The 15,521-nt window shown below is 34.6% G+C and overlaps 2 protein-coding genes and 1 long non-coding RNA gene across 4 annotated transcripts; 2 read left to right on the plus strand and 1 right to left on the minus strand.

Moving 5' to 3' along the window:
* Positions 1 to 887: 887 nt before the first annotated feature.
* Positions 888 to 5,356, plus strand: LOC112091808 (histone-lysine N-methyltransferase ASHH3-like; the record flags this gene model as incomplete). The annotated part of the gene is made up of 12 exons (XM_024166301.1): positions 888 to 1,119; positions 1,189 to 1,321; positions 1,439 to 1,541; positions 2,473 to 2,572; positions 3,276 to 3,354; positions 3,452 to 3,623; positions 3,705 to 3,785; positions 3,947 to 4,094; positions 4,502 to 4,529; positions 4,650 to 4,734; positions 5,154 to 5,202; positions 5,345 to 5,356. Coding segments are annotated over exons 1-12 (1,008 nt in total), but the record flags the coding sequence as incomplete, so codon positions are not given.
* A 3-nt stretch (positions 5,357 to 5,359) lies between these two features.
* LOC112091819 lies at positions 5,360 to 11,923 on the plus strand. 2 transcript variants are annotated; one of them, XR_002902312.1, is made up of 4 exons: positions 5,360 to 5,428; positions 10,947 to 11,040; positions 11,252 to 11,493; positions 11,731 to 11,923. It is a non-coding gene; the product is annotated as an uncharacterized LOC112091819 (long non-coding RNA). The 2 variants fall into 2 exon arrangements; XR_002902311.1 differs by having other exon boundaries at positions 11,252 to 11,923.
* Positions 11,924 to 13,509: 1,586 nt separating this feature from the next.
* Positions 13,510 to 15,151, minus strand: LOC112091809 (disease resistance-like protein DSC1). Its single transcript, XM_024166302.1, has 3 exons — positions 14,970 to 15,151; positions 14,119 to 14,512; positions 13,510 to 14,013 (listed from the first exon to the last, which is right to left on the minus strand). The coding sequence occupies exons 1-3, from the start codon at positions 15,149 to 15,151 to the stop codon at positions 13,510 to 13,512; spliced, it is 1,080 nt and encodes a 359-aa protein (XP_024022070.1).
* Between the last annotated feature and the right edge of the window lie 370 nt (positions 15,152 to 15,521).

Here is a 15,521-nt window from a genome sequence, read left to right on the forward strand (position 1 = left end):
TATTATTATTGGTGTCAATGAATTTTAAGATTATTCTCAATTTGCACCCTAAACATTAAAAACTCTCACTTTGCCCTATAAATTTTGAATTGTTCTCACTTAACTCATTTTTTTTGTAATTTATGTTAAAAAAAGATAAGAAAAAAAGAGTAATACAGTCATCTAGTTTTTCTGTTTAAATTTTTATTAGAAATAAATAAAACTATATGGCCACACTTAAACCCCCATTTTCCCTCCGATTTTAACAAAAATTACAATATAAGGGTTAATAATTTAAAATTTAAAGGATAAAATGAGAGTTTTTAAAATTTAAAGAATAAACTAAAAATACACTAAAATTTAAGAACACTAATAATAATCATCTTAAAAAAAATAAGTAAATATAAAATTGACTCTTACTTCTCTCCCTTTCATTTCTCAATTTCGATGAGTAAACTATAAAGGTATTTTCTTCTTTACTCTTTGCAGAAGGAGAAGCGTCTCTTTGGATGTGAAAAGCCCATTGGTAAGAAGTATATTCTTGGGCTTGGGCTGTTGGTAGAATTGGGTTCTTTTTAGGGTTTGGGTTGAATTAAATTTAGTGAAAATTTAGAATTATAATTTAGAATTAAAAAAAAAATATTATAATAAATTATAAATCATAATTATAATCATAATAAACTTAAAAATTATTTAATTAAAAAATTTATATTCTGATTTAAATCATAATTATGATTTATTATAATATTTTTTTTATAAAAAATATATAAATTAAAAATAATTTTAATATTATGATTTCTATCAACTAAACTCACGCGAGAATCTGATCCAAATTTCCATATTCCAATTAGCGGTTATAGATCTCGTTCTCTTCTTCTTTCATTACAACTACACAGTCTTCTTCTTCTTCTTCTTCCTCTTCTTCCCAGTTCTTGATCTTTCTTTTTGTTTTCTATTTTTTGATTTGAAATTACATAATTCGAACTTCGTTTGAAACCTTTCTTTCTTCTATTTCCGTAGGACAAGATTTTCCCATGTTTACGTGAACAAAACCCACAAATTTCCGTGTTTATGTACTGATTTCCAAAGCAACCAACCAAGCCAATCTTGGTTCCTCACGACATGCCTGCTATGAAGAAGGTAAAATGAAAAAAAAAAAAAATTTTAATTCTTGTTTATTCTTGTGAATTTTGATATTTGGGTTATCAGAATTTAGAAGGACGTCACATTGAGAGTGTATTCAACAAGTTGATAAAGGGCATAGAAAACCCAGTTGATTTTGAACTTCCAGATTGGTTCAATAAGTCAAGACCAACCATGCCCTACACTTTCATTAAGCGCAGTATCCTTTTTCACTCTCATTTCTATATATTTTGTCAAATTTATAAACTTTCTGTTTATTTGAACAATGCCCATTTTTTTCTGTCCTTTTTGTTTTCTTTTTGACAAAAAATTTAAGATATATATCTGACCAAGAAGATTAAAAAACGACTGGAAGATGATGGCATATTCTGCTCCTGTACTGGATCCTCTGGCGTTTGTGGTAGAGACTGCCATTGTGGGTAAGCTTTATTTTTCTTGCTTCTTATTTCTCTTATCTATCCTTTTGCTTGTGTTGATACTTGGGACTTTTTTTTTTTTTTTTCTCAATTTTCATACATAAATAAGCATTGCCATTGTGTCTCTTATCTTATCTTTTAAGGATTTAGGAGCAGAGAATTTGTATAAGAACACAGAAATAAAGAAGTGAGAAGATAATTAAGGCTCTTTTATGTTTTCCACTTTACTAAAGCTTTGTGTGGTATATGGGATAGGGGTGGGACTTGGGAGTATTAGGCTCCATTCGTTTCACTAGTTCAAACACAACTCAAATTTTTGCTATAATGTTTTCTCTTATAAAACTTCAAATTTAACTTTTTCCATACATGAATTCACTTTTTAATTCAAGTTCTCAACTCGAACGAGCGAAACGAACGAGACCTTAGTGTTGGGTTTTGGGACTTATGGTTGTTTTGTGGGAAACAAATACAGGAGGGAATGACTTGGGTGAGAGATTCGAAATCCTTCACTAGACTCCAATTTGATCCTTCTAATATTAAAAAGATTGAAGGCAGGAATTCATACCGAACTTAATAAGAGAAAGGTGTTCCCTTTCATCTGGGCTAGATACCTCTCATTCCTTTCTATTTTCTTTCCTTCTTATCAAACGCAACGTAAGAGATTGGTTTACTCTGTTTTAGATGTATGTTTTTGGGTTCTTGCTTGTTCTCCTACGTGATATTTCTTTTTTTTTTTTTTTTTCTGAATTTCGAGAGTTTATTTTTTGCACACAAAATTAAAAAAAAAAATTTGAAAATAGAGGAAGAGAACTAGGTGGCCTATTCTTGAAATTAAAAATAATAAAGAATCAAGGATAGCCATTTTCTTTATTTGATCGGTAAATATAAGATTTCCATCTATGGTTAATTGCGTTGTCCGTTATGCACTGTGCAGAATGCTTTTGTCTAGCTGCTCGTCAGGTTGTAAATGTGGAGATTCTTGCCTCAACAAAGCATTTCAACAGCGACCCGTGAAGAAAATGAAACTTGTGCAGGTATAAGCATGTGAGATGCCTTTGAAGTCCTACGTTAATGTTCAAAATATTCATCTATACTCTATAGTTTTTGGTAAATGAGGAAGCTATTGTAAGGACAATGGAAGCCAAATACTTTTAAGGTGTAGAGGCAAGTTTAAAGTTGACTTAATTAAAATTTTATAGGTTGTCTGGTTGTGTCTACCTTATCTTGAAACTAATGTTGAGGAGGTTGTTCCCTTTTGAGCGGCTTCGATGCTTTTGAAGAAGATTTCCTTCTTTTACCCCTTTTTTTTTTCATTTCTTTTAATACTAATTTCTAACTATTAATACTGCTACATTTCTATTGTGTTTATCATCATTGGGTTACATAGTCAAACTTGATTCAGTTATTGCTATCTATCTCAATTCCTACCTAAGAAAAAATACTTAGTAGCTGGATGTACAAATTAATGAGACAAGGATTTTGCTTATTTTTTATAATGAGGCCAAAAGATTGTGTATTTTAAATTTAGAGGAGTGTTTGTGCAGCTAGTAGCTCATTCTTTGAGATAAGCATCCAATTACTGTCATGATTAAAGTCAGAAGTTAACTGAATCTGTGTTTTGCTTTAACAATTTCCCTTTTTTGAGGTTAAAAACACCTTATATATTCTTTTGCTTAATTGTCCTATAGTTCTTATTAAACTGTTCACGTCATATTAAGTCCAAGGTGTTGCTTGTAGACCCCGAAATGTGGTTTTGGAATTTTGGCAGATGAAGATATCAAGCAAGGAGAGTTTGTAATAGAATATGTTGGAGAAGGTGACACCTCAGAGGCTTTGCTCTTTTCCTCAATTGAAGTGTGTTTAACTGTTTAGTTAATGAGTCATTAACCCATGCTTGTTCCTTTTCTACGCAGTTATTGATGACAAAACATGTGAAGAAAGACTTTGGAGTATGAAACACCATGGAGAAACAAACTTCTACCTGGGTGAAATCAACCGCGATATGGTTATTGATGCAACGTACAAGGGAAACAAGTCAAGATATATAAATCACAGCTGTTGTCCCAATACCGAGATGCAAAAATGGTCCTATATTGACCCCCTAATATATGATTTCAGAACCAATAAATTATGTATCTTATACCTTTCATTCTATTTTTTTTAAAGGATAATTGATGGTGAAACAAAGATTGGCATATTTGCGACTCGTGACATTTCAAAGGGCGAGCATCTAACCTATGATTATCAGTATGCACACTTGTAACATTTTATTTCTATTTTATTCCTTACTCCGTAAAAAAGCTTTTCTTTAGATATTCTATTTGGGCGAACCAGTTCTCACAATATGTGCTAAGAATAGAAGATTTTGAAGTTTTATATTTCTTAGTTCTGTCTAATAAATTATGTAGGTTTGTGCAGTTTGGTGCAGATCAAGATTGCCATTGCGGTGCTGAAGGCTGCAGGAGAAAACTTGGTGTGAGGCCAACGAAAACCAAGATATCATCAGATGCTGCATTGAAGCTAGTAGCATACCAGGTTGCTTTGTCTAGAAAAGATGTATGTACTGTTTGTTCCTGTGGTTTTTCCATACTTCTTGAAGTAGTTGATGAAAATGGCATGTATTGCATAAATTTCGTGGTTTGCATTAGATACCTATGTAATAAATTTCCCTTCCCTTTTGTAAATTTAAAGAAACAAAAGGGAAGGGAAATCGTGATAAATTTCTGTTTTGGAAACATCCTTCTAGAAAATGTCCTTAAGGTGGCAATACCGAACCATATGGAACAGTCTGCATTATCATTTTAGCAAGGGAGCCCCTGTTTCTAAATCATTTTCCAGTGTAGATAATATATTACTTTTGCATTGTTAACGTAATACGCTTGTTGTATTCTGCCCTTGTTATTTTGGGTCTCTCATTGACTTTTTTGTTTTATTTTTTTATGTATTTATTGTTTTTTGAACAGGCATACCAGAAGGGAGATTTGCATATAGGTAAAGTCAGGTTACTGACCCTTGATCAAATATTACAAAGCTTTCTATCAAACACTGCATGTCCGTGCACACACAGTAAGGTTTTTCCTTGTTAGTCATTGATCTTATTATCTCTCTCAGGGAGCTCTCAACATGGACGTAACAAAAAAACTTTTGTGTCTAACTGTGTTGGTCAATTCGTTATGATAAGCCGCCCACATGTTAGGTATTCTCTCTCCGGAATGTCTCTCATATCTTTTAAATATGCCCTCATGTTCATTGTAAAGTTTCTCAAGCCATGTTCCAAATATAACTTGTCATTTTTCTTGCCTTTTAAGATTTTTGGCCGCATCCCTTTTTTTCATTTATTGTAACAAAAATATGTAGAATATCAATATAAGGTGGTCACTTTTGTGTGTGTGTGTGTGTGTGTGTGTGTGTGTGTGTGTGTGTGTGTGTGTGTGTGTGTGTGTGTGTGTGTGTGTGTGTGTGTGTGTGTGTGTGTGTGTGTGTGTGTGTGTGTGTGTGTGTGTGTGTGTGTGTGTGTGTGTGTGTGTGTGTGTGTGTGTGTGTGTGTGTGTGTGTGTGTGTGGGCATTACACTTAAATTGATGCATGTTTCTTCTCTATGTATGAAATGATCCAGGTCCTTTGGGATTATTAAACGATTTGATAAGTATTCCAGAAAACACAGGGTAAGAGATTTCTTTGTTAATTTTAAGATGATCGTTTCTATCAATTTCTTGGCATGGTTGCCATGGTTCTTGTCTCAGCACTCAAAAAGGGTGGGGGGACAAAAAAAAAAAAAAAGAATTCATCATTTTCTTCTTGTTGCAGATTTTGTTTGATAAAGGACATAGTGAATTTCTTGAAATGTCAAAGGAGGATTGGATACCTATACCACAATGACATAATTGCGAGGTAAGAAAATGAATTGACATTTGAAGAAAACTGTGAAGGGCTTCGAAATGAGCAGTAGAATTTTTAGATTCTCTTTAAAATTGTTGCGTTCTATTTGGAGTAGTAGGTGATAGATTTCTAATAAAAGGCTCAAAGGATTACACGAATAAATGAGTGAAAATAGGTTTGCAATCTCATTATATTCTAAGGATTAATACAATAGTATATATATACAAGAAGGTTCCAATGGTAACAAAAGATAGTTTAGGAAAGAGAGAATGTGATTTCTCTGGAGTAGAAATCATTCTTTGATCAGTGGAGAATTAAGAGGAAATCCTTGATAATTTGAATCCACGTGACATAGCATGACACTCTGCCATATTTGTTTCTAACGGATAGTTATTTTCCAACAGCTCTCCATGATTCTTGGTTGAGTCAACTATTGTGACGTGGCATTGATTATTTGTCTTATTAGCCTCCCTCAAGCTTGGCAGGGAGATGCAATGAACACCAAGCTTGAAACGAAAATCTTCAAATGTCGCACGTGGAAGTGCCTTAGTAAGAACATCAACAATTTGCTTGGATGTGGATATATGGCAAACTTTGAGAGCGCCGTGTATGATTTTTTCTCGAATGAAGTGATAGTCAAGCTCAATATGCTTAGTTCTAGCATGAAATACTAGGTTGTGTATCATGTGAATAGCACTCTTATTGTCACAAAATAGAAGAGGTTGTCATTTAAGAGTGATATTAAGATCACGAAGAAGATATTGAAGCCAAGTAATTTCAGCAGCAGTTGTGGCCAAGGACCTGTACTCTGCTTCAGTGCTCGAGCGAGAAACAATTGGTTGTTTCTTGGATGTCCAAGACACACAGTTTGAGCCGAGATAAATGCAATAGGCAGTAGTGCTCCGTCGAGTGATTGGACAACCGGCCCAATCTGCATCACAAAAAGCATTAAGAGTGAGAGAACTTTGAGATAAATACCTAAGACCATGTGTCAGTGTGCCTTTAATATAACGTAGAATGCGTTTGACAGCTTGCAAGTCCGTTTTAGTAGGAGTTTGTAAATGTTGACACGCAAGGTTAACAGCATGGGTAAGGTCTGGACAGGTGAAGGTGAGATATTGGAGAGAACCACATAGTTGACGATATTCTATGGGGTCTGTAGGGTCATTGTCATCTGGAATAGGATTTGGCTTGTGAGCAATGGGTGTGTTTATTTTGGAGACATCAAGCATTTGGGCTTTGGCTAGAAGGTCCCATGCATATTTAGTTTGAGAAAGGGTGAGGCCACCAGAAAAATATTTTACTTCAAGTCCAAGAAAATAATGTAGTCGGCCGAGGTCTTTAAGCGCGAATTCTTTATTGAGTCGTTGGGTTAGACGAGAGATTAAGGAAATAGCATTGCCGGTGATGATAACATCATCTACATATACAAGCAAAAGAATAATGTAAGTACCATGATTATATATGAATAAAGAAGAATCAGCTTTACTACATATAAAACCAAGTGAAAATAAACAAGTACAAAGTCTAGCGAACCAAGCACGAGGTGCTTGCTTAAGACCATATAGAGACTTATGGAGAAGGCAGACATGATTAGAAAATTGTGGATCTAAAAAGCCAGGAGGTTGTTCCATGTACACACGCTCACGGAGGAGGCCGTTAAGGAATGCATTCTTAACATCCAATTGCTTTAAAGGCCACTTGAAATGGACCGCAAGTGAGATGATGACACGAATAGTTGTGGCTTTAACAACTGGACTAAAGGTTTCACCAAAATCAAGGCCTGGAATTTGTGTGTATCCCTTGGCAACAAGTCTTGCTTTAAACCGATCAATGCTTCCATCTTCTCAAAATTTGGTGCGATAAACCCATTTTGACCCAATGACATTAGCACTAGTAGGACGTGGGACAAGGGTCCATGTTTTGTTTTGTTGAAGGGTAGCAAGTTCTTCCTTCATAGCTTCTATCCAATTGGAAAACTTGAGAGTTGTTTTTAAAGTTTTTGGTTCAGTAGTGGAAACAAGAAAAGCAGTATTGGGATTGGAAGAAGAAGTAATAGAGGGACAGACATAGTCTTGTAAGTAAGCGGGTGGGCGTTTTTCACGAGTAGGACGTTGATGAGGAGGAGAAATGGGAATGTCTATAACTTGTGGCATTAAATCTGAGTGGATGATTCTGAGATAGTTGATGTGGGATTGGACATGATATTAGAGGATGAATTAATTGGCTCTAGGAAGGTGCGTGCAAGAGTGGTATTTGGTATGTTGAAATTCGTAGAAGATGCTAAATTTGGTTGATTGGTGTCTAAACGAGAAGGTGGGTCATTGATTTCATGATTTTGAGGAGCAATGTTTTTGGGAATAGCACGGTCAGGATTTGGTTGTATGGGAAGAAGAATATGAGGTATAGGATTTTGGTTTGCAAAAGTTGTAGTAGTAGAAATTTTTGGTGTGGCTTGACATTTAGTGGGTAGGCTGGACATTGACCCGTTGCATGTTTTGCTGGAACCCATTCATCAAAATTAGGAAAAGAGGTGAGAGTTAAATCATGAGTAGATGTTGGCATAGACTTGTGGTTTGAAGGAAAATGACTTTCATTAATTACAACATGACGTGATATGTAAATACGATGAGTGTGTGGATCAAGACATCTATAACCTTTGTGTAGAGGACTATAACCTAAGAATACACATGGCGTAGTTTTTTTTGAAAATTTATGCAGGCCAAGGGTTTTTAAATATGGAAAACATTGACAACCAAAAATACGTATTCCTGAATAATCAGGATTCTTACCAAAAAGTTTAAAATAAGGAGTTTCCTTACCAATAGAGGAGAGAGGTAAGCGATTAATAAGATACACAGCAGTTAGAAAAGCATCTACCCAAAATTTTAAATGAAGGTGTGCATGAAAGAGCAATGTTAAGCCTGTTTCAACGATGTGCCTATGCTTTCGTTCAGCGAGACCATTTTGTTCAGGTGTGTTCGGGCATGAAATTTGTTGTGCAATGCCACATTGAGCCAAATGATTTTTGAAGTCGTGTGATGTAAATTCTCCTCCTCCATCGCTTTGAAAATGCTTTATTTTCCTGTCAAAATGCTTCTCAACAAAAACTTGAAATTTTAAAAAACAATCATAAAAATCATATTTATTTTTCAAAGGATATAACCAAGTATAACGAGTGAAATCATCAATAAATATCACATAATATTGAAATTTTTGGGAAGAAAATATTGGGGCAGGTCCCTATAAATCACTATGGATCTTTTCTAGAGGAAATTGAGAAATTGATTCAGATTTGTTAAAAGAAAGTTTACATCGCTTTCCTAATTGGCAACTAGTACATAAAGTATTCTTAGTCAACCAATTGGAAACATAAATAACTTTATTCTTTTCTAGAGTTTGCAGAAACTTTAAATTTGGATGCCCCATTCGAGCATGCCATATCTCTGAAGATGCTCCTTGAGATTTGACTGCAGCAAGAGCTTCAAGATTTGCTTCCTCGAGGTGTCCTCTCTCAAGTGCATACAAGTTTCCTTTTCTACACCCCTTGGCCAAAATTTGCTGATTCTAATCCTTAATAGCAAAACCATTAGAATTAAATTCAAAAGAACAAGAATTGTCATCAATAAGTTGACTAAATGACAATAAATTCTTTTTAAGTTCTGGCACGACTAAAACATCATTTAGCTTAAGATTGCCTTGTGAAGTCTGAAGCAAGGTATTACCTGTATGAGTGATTGGTAAAGACTGTCCATTTCCAACAAAGATTGAATCTTTACCAAAATAAGGTTTTAAAGATTTGAGGTTACCTCCTTTATTTGTCATGTGAGCCGTTGCACCCGAGTCGGCATAAAAATTTTGGTCACCTTCACTATTTAAGTCCATAGTTGCCAAAGCTTGCTGAGTTTTTGTCTCTTCAGGAACATAATCATACCTATAGTAGCATTTGATTACAGTGTGATTTGTTCGTCCACAGATTGGGCAAGCTTCCTTCTTGTGAGTTGGCTTGCTTGGTCCTTCTCCTTTCCAATTATTAGTGTTATTGAATTTTAACTGAGGTTGGAAATTTGAGGATTGATTATTGTTGTTGTTGGGCCGATTCTGAGAAAAGGAGTTCCAGCTTCTTCCTCTAGATTGGCCTCTTCCTCCTTGTTGATCTCTTCCTCTTCCTCTTTGGCCAAGAAATGCTTGATTGTGATCAAGTTGTTGCTTTTCGTCCACAAGATAAACCTGTTCATGATTCTGTAATGACATTACAAATTGGTTAAATGATGGATATGGAGGTTTCGATAATACAGCAACTTTAAAATCCTTGTATTTTGGGCCAAGCCCTTTTGAGATTTGGAAAACTTTATCGATATCGGAAAGAGGCTTTCCGATTGCTGCCAGTTTGTCACAAATACTCTTGAAATTTCGGATGTACTCGCCAAGGGACAGTGACCCTTTGGTTAAGGCATATAAGCCAATTTTAAGTTGAGATTCATTCTCGTCGGTGTTGGGCAACATTTGTTCTTGGAGAGAGTTCCAAACTTCATATGCTGTATCCCCACCGAAAATCATGCTAAGCACATCTTCCGTCATGTTTCCGAGAAGCCAGGATGTAAGAAGACCATCATTGTTGATCCAAGCATCAAAATTTGGATTTGTGATTTTCTTACCCTCTGAATCAACGAGTTCATCAGTTGGTTTTTGTGGATCATTGATGTGGTGTTCTATTCCAAGGCTACGAATCAGGGGAAGAATTTGAGATTTTCAAAGAAGAAAATTGGAGGTAGTCAACTTAATGGAGACTAGGCTAGAGCACTGGTGAAAGAGTTGAATAGAAAGCTTTGGCTCTTCAAAAGATGACATTTTAGAGCTTGATGAAACCTGCTCTGATACCATGATAGATTTCTAATAAAAGGCTTGAAGGATTACACAAATAAATGAGTGAAAATAGGTTTGCAATCTCATTATATTCTAAGGATTAATAAAATAGTATATATATACAAGAAGGTTCCAACGGTAACAAAAGATAGTTTAGGAAAGAGAGAATATGATTTCTCTGGAGTAGAAATCATTCCTTGATCAGTGGAGAATTAAGAGGAAATCCTTGATAATTTGAATCCACGTGACAGAGCATGACACTCTGCCATATTTGTTTCTAACGGATAGTTATTTTCCAATAGCTCTCCATGATTCTTGGTTGAGTCAACTATTGTGACTTGGCATTGATTTTTTGTCTTATTAGTAAGGGCAGTGGTCGGCCGAGTAATTGAGAATTTTAAAATGATTTAAGTGGTTTGAACTACAAAATTTAATTAAAAAATTATGCCTCCTAAGTTTGCATTAGATACCCGTCATGTGGAACAGTCTGCATTATCATTTTTGCAAGGGAGCCCCTGTTTTTAAATCATTTTGCAGTGTTGATAATATATTACTTTTGCATTATCACCGTAATATGCTTGTTGTATTCTGCCCTTGTTATTTTGGGTCTCTCATTGTCTTTTATTTATTTATTTATTTATGTATTTATTGTATTTTTGAACAGGCATACCAGGGAGCTCTCAACATGGACGTGACAAAAAAACTTTTGTGTCTAACTGTGTTGGTCAATTCGTTATGATAAGCCGCCCACATGTTAGGTATTCTCTCTCCGGAATGTCTCTCATATCTTCTAAATACGCCCTCATGTTCATTGTAAAGTTTCTCAAGCCATGTTCCAAATATAACTTGTCATTTTTCTTGCCTTTTAAGATTTTTGACCGCATTCTTTTTTTGCATTTATCTATTTATTTTTTTGGGCATTACACTTAAATTGATGCATGTTTCTTCTCTATGTATGAAATGATCCAGGTCCTTTGGGATTACTAAACGGTTTGATAAGTATTCCAGAAAACACAGGGTACGAGATTTCATTGTTAATTTTAAGATGATCATTTCTATCAATTTCTTGGCATGGTTGCCATGGTTCTTGTCTCGGCACTCAAACAGGGAGGGGGAGAAAAAAAAACAAAAAAAAAGAACAAGAAGAAGAAGAATTTCTTGACATGTCAAAGGAGGATTGGATACCTATACCAAAATGACATAATTGCGAGGTAAGAAAATGAATTGACATTTGAAGAAAACTGTGAAGGGCTTCGAAATGAGCAGTAGAATTTTTAGATTCTCTTTAAAATTGTTGCGTTCTGTTTTGAACGATAAAATTTAATTAAAAATTCTGCCTCCTAATTTTTTAACTGGTCACAAACTAGAATGTTCACAATCTCGCCTTCTATATTTCCGGCGAAAAAAGAATTGTTCTCGTGAATGTATCTGTCATTCTATTTTTGTAGGATGGGCAGTCGAATTCGGCGACTATTGATTTAGGGTTCTTGTCTCTTTTGTTACATAAAGTTAGACATTAATTGTTGTAAGGAGTGTTGTAAGAATGTTACGATAGCATCAATTGTACACTGTTAGGCAGTGCATTTTGTATTAATTGCATAGTGTTCACAAGAATGCTATGCTAGTATTCAGTTGGTTGTATTTCTTTTGTTTGTTGTCGTTTCTTTCAATCCCTTTTTAATCTTCTTTTTTTAATCTTCTTATTTCTTTTGTTTGGACCTCATATGGAATTTGTTGGATTTTTGTAGTTCTTAAGGAGAATGATCTCTTTGGAAATTTGGAGTAATTTGATTTTTTTGATTAGTGATTGCTGGCTTGTTTTGTATTTAGAACATTCTACGATGTGGAATTAATAGAACATTTCAGTATTGAATTTTTGTAATCCTTAAGAATTTGGAGATCTAATATGGACGAATCAATTTTTTATGCTTCTTACATATTCGTTTGTGAAACTATATGTTGTTTAAGACTCAAGTTTTGTGAACTTGAGTTGAGTTGATTAAGTGAATTCATGTGAGAGAAAATACTATACAAGTTGAATTTGAATTTTTGTAAAAGGAAAAAAAAGTAAAAAAAATTTGAGTTGTGATTCGAACTTGTAATACCCCGAAGAATTAAATGGGATTAATTGAGATAATTAAGAATTATTAGTGTGCCTAATTTGATTTAATTAATTAGTTTTGATTAATAAATGTTTCTGACGTGTAATTTAAATAATTTCAAGGTATTTAAATATTCTCAGTAATTTTATTTTAACCCAGAAGTGTGTATGGACGTATTTCTGGATTGTTTTTTTTAAACGTTGATACGTATCTATTTTCTTTTCTTTTTTTCTTTTTTTTTCTTTTCTTCCTTTTCTTTCTTTTTCCCTTTTTCCTCTTGTGCCACTATCTCTCTCTCTCTCTCTCTCTCTCTCCTCTTCGTTCTCTCACTCTCTCAGTTCTCTCTCCTGTCTTATCAGTCACCTTGAAGAATTAAATGAGATTAATTGAGATAATTTCCTAAGTAAAGGCTTATCAATCACCTCTTCTATTTAAGTTAGAGTTTACCAGAAAACCTTGAAAAGCGCCAACACATAAAGACTAGGAGAGAAAGAGGTGTAATAACATTTAAATTACCTATCAATCCTTGAAAATGCTGAAAACATTCTCATCAATATCAGAATTCAAGTTTGTCTTTTCACCTTCCTTTCTATGTCACACAAAAAAGTAAAGACAACAAAGCTAAGAAAAGACGAACAAAAAGCACATACAACCAGAATGAATTACAAAGACATCTTCAATTGACTGAAGAAAAACACAACATATCCCCAAAATATTGAGTAATCATGAACTCAAACATCATATCCATGAAGCTATTCTTCTAACACTTGAAGTCACACAAGTTTGGCTAAAAAGTATCCAGGAAAAAAGGAAACTAATTTTTAAAACTGATAAAACTAACAATTAACACTCCAAATTTGGAGTGAAAAGACAATTTTTCCAATTTAGAAGAAAATTTTATATAGTAGGATTTTGACTAAAAGTTTCAGCGTATAACTCAGACGTAATAGTTTTAAAATTTCAGCATTTAATGAAAAGAATACGTTCAAATATTCATTGACGCATTTTAGGTGCATCGCATATATAATTATCTTTCAAATTAAAATTAAGAGAAGAGTACCAGATAGATAATAGCAGAGTCATTCTTGATAGCAGCTGATTCCTCCTCCTCAATCACAAAATCAATCATTTGCATGCATATACCAACCCAACTCCAATCCTTTTCACAATCGAATCACAATTCTCATCCTTTCGCGGAAAAACTCTAGCTTTGAAATAGAATGATGCCTCCACTGCATCAAGATGTCTGTTGAACAAGCTGTTAGTGACGCATCGCACGAACACATGGTCCGAACTAATATCACTACTTGTGAGTTTAGCCTCCTCCTCCTCATCATCGTGGTATATCCAGAAATCAACCCCGCTGTTGTTGTCATATTTGTGGATTCGACCGCACTTGGTTTTAAGATGTAAGTCAAACGTAAATTCTACATGCTTAGAAGAATGGGAGCCTGCGCCTACTGGGATTATATGAGCAACAATGCAAATGGCATAACCCATAAAATTAGAATTATGCCAACCATGGGGAAGCTTCATAGTTGTTGAAATCCCCTCGTCTTGATGCCTGAACCACTTTGGAATTTCATTTCCCGGATAACATACTCCAATTATAAGATAATAATTTCCTCCCTACATCACCAGACACCAATATATATGAATAATAGTGTATAAATGTTAATTACTTCAATCGTCACAAATTACGTCAAAAAAAAGAGATAGAAAATACATACGTACCAAATTCAATTTATCAACTTCGTATAAGAAATCAGTTAAAATGCTACGTGCATTCCGTCCTAGTTTCCAGCAATTTTGGAACGTAAATCTTTTGTGATTGGAAATGAAAGGGCGAATCACATGCCTAATGTTGAATCCATAGCACCCCGAACTTGATATTGTCTCCAGAGAAGTACATCCACTTGCATTAAGAAAGTTAACAGACGATGGAAGTTGTGGCAAAGATCGGAGCTTCTTGCAATTTTCAATGTAGAGTGTGTTCAGCCGATGAAGTTGTATGATGCTTGAAGGTATATTCTCAAATGGGTTCCCGCTTAGATTTAACACGGTTAACGAGGATAAAATGCTCGGCCAAACTGGAATTTCTACTATATTGCAGTTACTTAGATGTAGCCTGTCCAAAGAGAACAATAAAAATTGCTTCATTTGGAGATGTTCAGGTTCTAAACACCCGTGGCGGGACAAGAATTTTAGACAACTTAAAATAGTGTATTAATGTTAATTACTTCAATCTTCAAAAATCCCCTCGTCTTGATGCCTGAACCACTTTGGAATTTCATTTCCCGGATAACATACGTCAATTGTATGACGTCTTCCTCCCTACATCACCAGAAGCCAATATATATGAATAATAGTGTATTAATGTTAATTACTTCAATCTTCAAAAATTACTTCAAAAAAGAAAGAGAGATAGAAAATACATACGTACCAAATTCAATTTATCAACTCCGTATAAGAAATCAGTTAAAATGCTACGTGCATTTCGTCCTAGTTTCCAGCAATTTCTGAACAAAAATATTTTGAAAATTAATAGAAATTTAGGCACATCCCATATGTCGAATCCATAGCACCCCGAACTTGATATTGTCTCCAGAGAAGTACATCCACTTGCATTAAGAAAGTTAACAGACGATGGAAGTTGTGGCAAAGATCGGAGCTTCTTGCAACCGTAGATGTAGAGTGTGTTCAGCCGATGAAGTTGTATGATGCTTGATGGTATATTCTCAAATGGGTTCCCGCTTAGAATTAACATGGTTAACGAGGATAAAAGGGTCAGCCAAACTGGAATTTCTACTATATTGCAGTTATGTAGATATAGACTGTCCAAAGAGAACAATAAAAATTGCTTGACTTGGAGATGTTCTGGTTCCAAACACCCACGGCGGGACAAGAATTTTAGACAACTTAAATAATAAATCCATTTTGGGACAAACTCGAGTTTTTTGCGCGACTTTTCAATTATAACTGAGTTGCTTAACACTTGGATCCCTGTGAATTTTTTCAATCTCGAACAATCCCAAAGATAAAGGAGTTTAAGAGACTTGGATTTAAAAATGTTGGTTGGGAGACTCTCAAGCATTTTGCATCCTCCAAGATTTAATACCCTTAGACAATCAAGACCC

The sequence above is a fragment of the Morus notabilis genome, unplaced genomic scaffold (assembly GCF_000414095.1).
Source record: "Morus notabilis unplaced genomic scaffold, ASM41409v2 Scaffold212, whole genome shotgun sequence".
Lineage (NCBI taxonomy): Eukaryota > Viridiplantae > Streptophyta > Magnoliopsida > Rosales > Moraceae > Morus > Morus notabilis.

Bases quoted from the DNA above. Each gene is read 5' to 3' on its own strand.
- LOC112091809 (XM_024166302.1), bottom strand. From the start codon at position 15,151: ATGTTAATTCTAAGCGGGAACCCATTTGAGAATATACCATCAAGCATC. The intron at 14,513-14,969 runs GTGCTATGGATT...CTCTTTGGACAG, and splicing joins GAGACAATATCAAGTTCGGG to GCTACATCTAAGTAACTGCA. The intron at 14,014-14,118 runs GTACGTATGTAT...CTGGTGATGTAG, and splicing joins AAGTTGATAAATTGAATTTG to GGAGGAAATTATTATCTTAT.